General features: G+C 42.9%; 1 protein-coding gene across 1 annotated transcript; it reads right to left on the bottom strand.

The window, feature by feature from the left end:
• Positions 1-1,991: 1,991 nt before the first annotated feature.
• Positions 1,992-9,720, bottom strand: slitrk3a (SLIT and NTRK-like family, member 3a). The gene is made up of 3 exons (XM_058080584.2): positions 9,222-9,720; positions 8,764-8,848; positions 1,992-7,487 (listed from the first exon to the last, which is right to left on the bottom strand). The coding sequence occupies exon 3, from the start codon at positions 7,427-7,429 to the stop codon at positions 4,718-4,720; it is 2,712 nt and encodes a 903-aa protein (XP_057936567.2). The 5' UTR covers positions 7,430-7,487; positions 8,764-8,848; positions 9,222-9,720; the 3' UTR covers positions 1,992-4,717.
• Between the last annotated feature and the right edge of the window lie 221 nt (positions 9,721-9,941).

Genomic DNA, 9,941 nt, shown 5'->3' on the forward strand with positions numbered 1-9,941 from the left:
TCTATCTGCCTTACCCTGAATTCACACCAGATGAACGTCACAGGGGTGCTTTCAAATCGCTTCTGTTTTAATCAGTCTGGCAAATGACACTTACTGACATAAACGTTGATGTTTGCATGTACATTTAACAGCATCCTAGTAGGAGAAACACCCGAAGACTTCTGGTGTCAAAATAAACTTCAGATTTTGAACAAAATAAAAGGTAACCAGCACTAAAGATGATGGATGACGAACAATTCATCTTTGAAGTGGAGAACTTGAACCTTTTAAATGACCCAAAACACCAGTTTTACAAGAACAACATTAGAAACGGCATGGCGCTCAATATCAACAACTTTACATATTGACAGTAAGTCAATTACACATGATCACGTGTCTTTTGTTTCACTGGCACAAGTACCCAATGCTACATTTGTCTTGTTTTGTCGTATAACTGAGTTGGAACCTAAATATAAAATAAGCAAAGGAGCAATAAAGCTGAGGGATACGAGACACTGCACTGGCGCCTCTAATGTGGGTTTTCTCATGAGATTTTTCAATCTAAGTGCAATAAAAGATCCGCGGATGTGACGTACGCGATATGTGACTGGTGTGAATTCAGGGTTAGGCCTCTTACTTGCTGGCAAAGACCAAAAAAAGACATGACATCTCTTAAAGCTGGAAAACTGTTGGATAACTGAGTGAGTGTAGGAATAGATGACAAAAGGGTGGGGAAATGTGTCAAAAGGACAAAAAGTAAAAAATTACATGAGGTGTCTTCTGCTCTGATGAGCTTCTTATGATTAAATTTGAGTGAATTCAAGTTACTTTCAAGGAAAACTGCACTTTTGGGGGGAATTTCCCTTTCTCTTCTACCGAGAGAAAACAAGTTAGTTTGAGCTAGCAAAAAAAGCCCCCCAAAAATACCAATGGTGTTCCATTCCATATCTGGCAGATTAACGCCTCACTAGCCGCTCGTCTTAGCGTCACTCACAGACGGAACAGATGGAAGAGTAGACATAGTAAGTGCTGTTGACGTTTCTATGCTACTGTTGTTGACGGAAGCTTCTCCTGGGCTAAAATCAATGCGCCAGGAAAAGAAGTTTCTGTCATGTTTTAAATCATTAAAATACAGCAAGATACTGTAAGTATTACATGTTATCATCATTGTAAGTATTGATGAATGTATATCAAACAATACAACATTGCTAGAGGTTTTTTAAGAGGGCTTCATAGTCGAAATAGGTAGGTCCCAATGATGTGCATTGTTAGCTAGCTCATATTTTCTCTTGTTAAAATACACACAAAAGGGAAAGAAATATGACATGTTTCACATTAGGAGTGTGGATAATGGGCAACATTTTTTTGTGCAGTTTTCCTATAAGCGGGTCAAAGAAATCAAGAAAAACTTTATTGCTGAGTAAACTTTACTAAAGATATTTGAATGGAAAATCAACTGAATGAGTGAATGATCACATTGTAAAATGGAAAGATGCCTAATTAGAATTTTTTCATGTTGTCCTTCACATTACCAAAACATGTGAGTGCACAAAAATATGACGTGGCGCCATGTCATTACTGAAGAACATTGCCTCAATTTGTAAGAAATTAAAAAGAAAGAGATCAAAACTGATTATGAAAAGAAGAACTTTTTGCCCACATTTGTCAGTACCTTTGCCGATCTCCCACATGGTAAAACACGCCTTTCGATTTCATATAAGTTGGATATATGCAACATTCAGATTGCAGTAGCATCAGATACACATTGGGTTTAGATCTGAATACCATCCACACTAGCATGGACAAAAATCCAATCCAGGTGCCATCAAAATCAGATCAGACCTGCAGTATGAATGTAGTGTACTACACAAATGGTTTCAATTTGGAATTACATTACAAGACCTCTGCACAAATAGTCTACCCAGGGAAGCTGCAACAACCAAACCCGCTACAATAGAGCACATTATAAACCATACATTGACGCAGACAGGAAGAACCGAGTACACAAAAGAGCACAACTGTTCGAACGCACGTACACACAAATACACAGCATCCTCCATTTACCCAGAAGTCTTGTCGACACACAAACCCCAAGAGAGATGTAGAAAGGCAAGGTTGCCAAATTCAAACATCTCTGACAGCATAGAGGACGATTCAAACAAGCAGAATTAATGCATGTTTACATTTCACAAAAAAAAAGGAGAAACTGCCAGCCGGTCTTAAATCCCATCGGTTACCATTATCTAATATTCCTGCTGTGCATGACTTCCCTTGGAGATATTAGTGTGGGATAACAAGAGGATTTATTAGAATAAAACCACTCAGCATGACACAGTGAGCCAAAACTTCAGAGAGCCAAACACAGGGTGAAGGATTAAAGGTGGCTGAGATGTATAGGACTGTTCGACCTCGGTTCGCCATCCTCTGTGATCGCCCAAACTGTACTTATTTATTCATTCATTAAGGGGTGACTGTAAAGGTTGGGGTTAACTGATGCATGATGCTTTTAATCAAAGTGAGTGCAGTGTGAAAATGCTGACCAGTCCAAGCCTCACGGTCCTGGAAAGGGAAGGCTGCATGTGTTTGGGTGTGTCTCTAACAGATCATAGAAATGTCTAGCATAGATCAATATGAAACACATTGCTGTTTGATGAGAACAGGTTGAAACAAAATAATATTGTGATATTTGAATGTGACCAGTAGGCAACCACATGATTCCAGTCTATTTAACACATTCCACTACATAATATTTTATTTTGTATAAAGTTACAAATGCTGAAAAAAATTAGTTTGGAGTGACATCCCATCAATTGCAATGTTCCATATCAAAATTTTGACCGTGAACTGTATATATTTTATAACAGCTGTGTAAAGTGAACTTTAAGGTAGGAAACTGCGACATAAATTGCAATACAGCGCCTGAATTACCTAACACTCTGGAAAAAAATATTGCATAAACAACAAAAATTAATGTATATCATAAATACCACAAACTCTGTGTTTAAATGTTGTGCATAGTATACATAAAAATCAAAATAACAGCAGGGGAGAATTATTTTGTGCGTTATTCTAACACAAAATTCAAAGGAGCTCATCATGTTAGTGTCGCCCTCCAGTGGCCTGAAACCACACTACTATTACTGGGGCATCAGAGAAATTGGGTATTTTTCACTCTGCATGTCACTCGGTCTTTCATAACCTGCAACATGAATGCCTCTTTGGAAAATGAAGACTGAAGCTTGTCACACTCATTTTGAAAATAATTTTATATATCACTTAAATGTATGTGCCGCTTATGCATCGTGTGCTAATACATACATTACATCCAGTGGTGAAATAAAATGCTAATTTAGGTTAAGTAATTATCTGCTATGGAAACCATCATCGTTTTCAAATTTCGGAGCCTGGTTCTCTCAAGAATCCCAAAGCATTTCATACAAAAAAGTAGAAATTTACTTTTGAATGACTTAAGTAATGACTTTGTGCAAGTGTGAGTTCAAAAGTCCAATCAAGACGTGAAACGATTCTTACTTTTTGTATGATTTCCTACTAAATTCTCCTGAGCCCACATTGAAGGTTTGTCTACCTCCAACTCTGATACGGTCGTCACAGCCTCTTGAACAATCAAACACACACACTTCAATATTCTTTCACACACCTTTAGGTGGTATCAACCCTCCTGACATTTGATTAAAGAGTTTCTTTTTATTAAGAAGGCTATACCAGACGCATAATCACTATACATTGATTTAACATTACCTTTACAATTAAAGTCTTCACTGAAATTACAGAATAAATATATGCACATTTTTCTTCAAATCTTTGTGAGAGAGAAAACATTAAAAGTGCCTCCTACAAAGCTGTTAGTGGGTGATGATGATGGGGCAGGGGTGGGGGGTTTGGGGGGGGGGGGGGTACAGTCGAGTGAGGCAGGATCCAGAGGCAAGTGGGGTTGTGTTTTAACAAAGTGCATGGAAATTTCCAAAAAACCTTGAGCTTTGATAATATTCACAAATGTTTAACCATCCGTGCGTCGTTGGCGCATCCTTTATGAGAAGCACCCTGATATAGACAGAAGTCCTACTGTAATTAAGAGTAACAACCATATTCATAATATAGAAAACTTAAATAGATCACTGTTCATAATTTGATGAAGTGAACAATTGCAACACCCCCCCCCCCCTTTTTTCTGCTTCCTGCACTGAAACAAGTGCATGCAGCAAACTGCAGTTCATATTAATATTCATTTTTATCTCTTTCAATCATTTCCCATTGCCTTAATGTGCACGGCCTCCGGGTCTTTGTACATCCTAGCGAGGGGTAGAAGAGACAGAGAATAACCCTCCAAGTCAGGGAGACATCCAGCTCCCGTGTGTCATGGTAACTCCAGAAACAAAAGGTTTTCACTGACAGATGTATTTCACGATGTGTTGTATGTTTTGTTTCCCGATGCACCTCTCGCTCCTCTTACGCGCTCATCTCAGCAAATAGAGATATTTATATTACAAAAATAACGGCTGCTGACATTGCTGGCTACTCTGAAAAAAAGGCACTTGATTGAAATATCTGAGAAGAGCCTCTCCTCCGTAATGATTTGGGCGGCACTGTTAAAACTGTAGAATATTTTATTTCATATCATGCTGCTTTTTCCAGATAGACTTTCTTCTAATATTGGTTTCGGGTGGATGTGTTAAAGTGATCATGTTTGTGATTCGTCCTTTTCCATGGGCTAGAGATGTTAAAACCGATACGATTTTTCCAGCACTTCGAGGTAATCAGGCTTGGTTTGAAGTTTGGCCCTTAACTCCAGGTAATCGCTTTGGGACGGGTCAGGATAGCAGCCTTTCCCTGCCGTGAAAAGCAATGTTTCCTTCAGCCGAGCATCCTGTTGCAAATCCGGGTACTGCATGCCAGGTGGGTGTGCATGCGCCACGTGCATGTCCTTTAGTTTGGGAGCTGTCCCGTACAGACAGTCAACAAAACCCACCGTCGGTGTGGGTCTCTGACTGTCAATGACAGTCGGGCAGAGCCCACCGTTCTCATGAAGGCCTGCCAGGTCAGCTGTGGTGTGGTTGACTGCGACGATGGTGTTGAGTTGAGAGTTGGAGACAGCCAGGCTCCACTCTCGCTCTTTCTCTAACAAGGTTCTATAGTTGTTGCTGCTGCTGCTACCGCTGCTACCATTGTCTTTCTTGGCGGAAAAGTGTCCTCTGTCTTCTGCTGTTGCTGCTATCTCGCCCTCTCTGGGTTTATAGATGGGGTTGTTACACATTTGAGTCACAGGGTGGGGGATGTAATCATAAACGTGGCCATGAGAATGTGTGTGACTGGGGTGAGTGTGCGTAGGCAAGCTGGGAGTCGGCTTCTCCAGTGTGCTTGTGTTGCCGACGCTACTCTGCCTTGGCGCATCCTCAAAAATCCTGCACTGCATCTGGATCCCTGTCAGATCCACCTCTGATCGCTTCCTGAAGGGCATTTTCTTCCTCCGGCGAAGAACAAAGGCGAACAGCCCAGCTGCCACAAACACGGCAGAGATGAAGAGTATGAGCAAACTGAGGATGAGGACAGACAGCGGCACTGCATCTCTTCCACCTGCCTTCCCCATCCCGGCGCTCCCTGTGGTGAGGTCGTGTCCTCCAGGTTGAGCCGGCAAGGGGCCTGAGGAATACTTAAGTTCAGGACACAGGACTTCCACTTCCAGTGAACGCAAATCCTTCCCAATGGCAAACTCCGGGGTCTTGCAGATGACATCTCCGACCACAATGACAGAGGAGAGCTTTTCAAGCCATTGTTTGAGAGGGATGATATCGCAGGAGCACTCCCAGGGGTTCTGATGAAGATCAATCTGGACAATGGAGGTCAGATGCTCCAGGACTCCACGCACGGGCAGAGAAAGAAAGTAATTGTTGCGAAGATTGAGGCGTGCGAGGTTGGTGCCGGCAAACACGTCATCGGGGAGCGAGCGGAGCAGGTTGTCATTGAGAAAAACCAGCTGCAGATTAGGCATGAGAGAGAAGGAGTTGGCCTGTATTTCACGTATGACATTATACTCAAAGTAGAGATAACTCAGCATCTGAAGTCCTCTGAACATCCCAGGGGTCAGCCTCTCAATATCGTTCCCATTCAGATATAAACTCTTTAAATTGGGCAGGTTGATAAAAGCACCCTCCTGCACGTAGGATATCCGATTGTTGCCTAAATGCAATAAATCCAAACTGGAGAAGTTCCAAAAATCGGAACGGTAGATTTTCTGTATTAGGTTCCCACTGAGATATAATTTCTTGGCATTGAGAGGTCGTGGCAACAAGTCTGAGATGTTGTGAAAGCCTTTCTCCTTACAGTTCACCGTTAGGCCCAAGTCGTTGATGTGAAGGTTGCAAAGACATCCCACAGGACAGATGATTGGTATCGGCGGTCTTGTCTGGTAGCCGGCAATGGGAGGCTGGTTGATGCCTGGGTAAATGCTACGAGGGGTGGGAGGATTTCTGGTGGGCCGAGGTCGTTTTGTGGGCTTCATCGCCGATGACGCTGTGTTGTGAAAGGAAGAGAGCATGGAGGAAGGTTTGGTAGGCCACGTGTTCTCATTGCTGAATGGGATGCGAGGAATTCCCAGCTTGGCCTCGATCTCCGAATCGGAGAGCAAAGGACAAAGCTCGCTGCGCTTGATTTCCCGTAAGTCTTTCCCATGTAAATGGAAGGGGTACTCACATGTGATCTCGCCCACCAGAGCAGTGTAGGGGATCCTCTCCAGCCACGTCTTAAGCTGGACAATTTCACACACACAGTTCCAAGGGTTCTCCTCCAGCTGAATTTCCATCAAGCTCCGACCAACATACTCCAACGTCCCCTTATACGGCAATGTCTTTAGTCTGTTCCCTCTTAGGTCCAAATGTGTGAGTGAAACAGACCGGAAGAGATAATTTGGGAGCACAGGTATCAGGTTGTCATTCAGTATAAGCACTCTCAATTTGTGCAGGTGCCTGAATGCACCACTTTCAATCCTTTTAATGACGTTGTAGTCTGCTTGGAGATATTCTAAACTCTCCAGCCCGAGAAACGTGTCATTCCGGAAAATCTCTAGCTTGTTCTCATGTAAGAAAAGCCGTTTAAGTATTCCTAAACCGTTGAATGCTCCAGCATGGATATCTTGCAAGGCATTGTTACCTAGATTTATTGATATGGCATTGTTGAGATGGAGGAAGCTGTTAAAGTAGAGCTTCCTCATGGAGTTTCGCTGAAGGTTGAGTTTGAACGGCCGGCTCCATATTTGAGCAATCTGGCTCACATTTGTAAATCCTTTACTGTCACAGTGCACGTGGAAGATGCCCTCTTTGACTTCACAGTAGCAAGGCTCGAAGCACGGCTCATCAATCTCCTCCGAGTCCTCCAGTAGCGGGATTGGGGTGCTCCATCCTAAGGCTATGGTGCTCAGCAAGGTAACCCACAACATCCTCGCTGACACCAAGAAGGTGAAGTCTGGGCTCCAGGTAGAGAGCCACTTCACAGCACTGCAACAGACAGAAAGAGCGGCAATGAACAGGGGAAGTGAGGAATAGCACATACAGGTAAGCGCACACAGTCACACTCACAAAGTGAAGTTCAAGGTGAGAGACTTATCGCCAGAGTGGAGGGGGCACATTAGTGTCGGTGGAATGGAAAAGTGCCTTGAAATGAACACCACTGAATAATACAATAACACAGGAGACTACTTTAGATGTTACTGGTTGTTTCAAACAAAATGGTCCTGGTACTCTTGGATGGTGATGTGATATCCATGCGAGAGAAATCTCTTGTTGAGTTAATGTCACCACACAAACCAGTGTCATTTATTATACAGCAGATATGCTGCTAAGGTCGCAATAAATCACCTCAGATGCTCATCGCTATGAATAAACAATGGTAACAGCAGGTGGATGAGGTTAGAGCGGCAAGAGGAGACACCGTCCCTCTGGTATGTTTATTACATAACGGGGGTCTCGATCACATTCTTAAGTAATGAAAGAGCAGTGGAGGGGAAAAAAAGCTGCAATTGAGATATTTAGGAATAAATCTGAATCAAAATAATCATCCATGGTGTTGATGAAGTGATTTGATAAGAAATGCATTGAGCCACTCTAAGTAGTTACCTAACAGATGTAAATAAATTCATCCAGTGATTCTGACATGAATATTGTCAGTGAAATAAAAAAGAAATTAATTAAAGTGGCCATGAAACTGAGCATTAGATTTCAGTGTGTGTTACAGGATCAACACCATTAAGTAAAAAGTCTTGATTAAAAATATGATATATTGATATGATAATCTCAGATGTGAATTTTGGATCTGATGATGTCTTTGTGATGCTTGACACTAAACGGTTAAAAGTCACCCACATTCATATGTCCACGGATGTGACTTTCCACTTTCTATTTACATGCACATGCACGCACAGACACACACAGAGGCTTGTCGCTGTCCGCACAAAGGTGGGTGCTGAAAAATCCAAGGAAGTCGCACGGAACAGTGGCTTTCTGGAGCCACTATCCATGGTCCTGAAAATAAAAACTCCAGAGAATGGAGGGTAGGAAGAAAAAGGAAAAAAAAAGCATTGTAATCTCCCAAAAAGATGCACCAGGAAAAAAGATAACTGAAAAAAAATCATTCAAGACCATCTCCTTGCTGTAAAATTCATATTTTTATCCTCTTCATTCTGCATAATCCTTCAGGATCCCTCCTTCCTTATGTGTATATGCAGATGTCTTAACGCCTATTTAATACGTCTATCTGATGTAATGACATACATACTTAGTTTAGAGGGATTCCAACTTCACATATCCTGCTGCGTGTTCTGTTGTGGCCCGCTGCGTCCTGCTCACTGTCCGATGCCGGGCTGCGGGGGAAAAGAAGCACAAGTAGAGGTGGGGGACCCGTTCAAAAGCAAACAGGCGAACCAGAGATAATAAAAATGTAGCAAACTGGGGAGGCTCCTGCAAACTGCTGCATTCTCATAAGAGCTGTTTCTATTTTGAATTATTACAAAAATGTATATAATTTGCCAAATCCTCTCTTATCTATACTGTTCAGTTCAGCCGCACTTGTGGAAAGAGATGCCAAGCATAATGCAGCAATCTCTGCTCGTGTGCAGAATAGAACACGACTATAAGGCACGATTATGTCTTAGTGGGTAAAGTTGACATCAATGCATGCACGACGCACAGAAGGTAATCACTGACTGTGCACAAAACAAACATCTGTCAACTCACCTTAGGTTTGTGCTGCAGCTGGAAAGCATTCAAATAAATAAGAATACAAGAAAACAGCAGCGCAATAGTTTCGATGCTGTTAGATTCCTCTTCGTTCCCCATCCCCTGCTCTCCTCACCCTCTCCTCTCCCCGTGGTGAGAGGAGGAAGAGGAGAGATGAAGACGTGAGAGGAATGTGCAATCTCTTTTCACTCTCTGGCGACTCTGACACTCTCCCTCTTCTTCCCGCTCTCCTGTTTCGCTTAAAATGCAAGTCCTCGACTCCAGAGCTCGTCCTGCTTCTTTCTCCGTCCTCAGCCTCCTCCCGGGTGAGTGCGCTCGACGACTGCGCAGCTGGGTAAGGATGCTCTCCTCAGGACCGCGTACTCGTTAAACGCAAGCAGATGTATAAACAGAACAGAGCTGTTGCTTTTATTTATCTTTCTCAAGCTGTCTCTTTTCTTTTTCCACTCATTCAAAAAATGCTTGCTGTCGTGCGTCAGAGGAGAGATGAGGAGGGACTGAGCCAGCCAGTGAGGTGGAGGTGGAGGGAGGGAAATTGTGAGAGGCACAGGAGAGAGAGAAAGAGAGGAAGAGGAGGAGGATGAGGGGGTAAAGAGTGATGAGACCGTTTGGGTGCTTTGAAGAGGGGGAGAGAAGTGAAGCACGTTTACTTTTGTGCACCAAGAACAAAAAATAGGGAGTGTGTCGTGAGGCATGGGTGAGACCTGTGTACATATG

The sequence above is a fragment of the Doryrhamphus excisus genome, linkage group LG8 (assembly GCF_037039965.1).
Source record: "Doryrhamphus excisus strain RoL-2023G ecotype Guam linkage group LG8, RoL_Dexc_Guam_v1.1, whole genome shotgun sequence".
Taxonomy (NCBI): Eukaryota; Metazoa; Chordata; class Actinopteri; order Syngnathiformes; family Syngnathidae; genus Doryrhamphus; species Doryrhamphus excisus.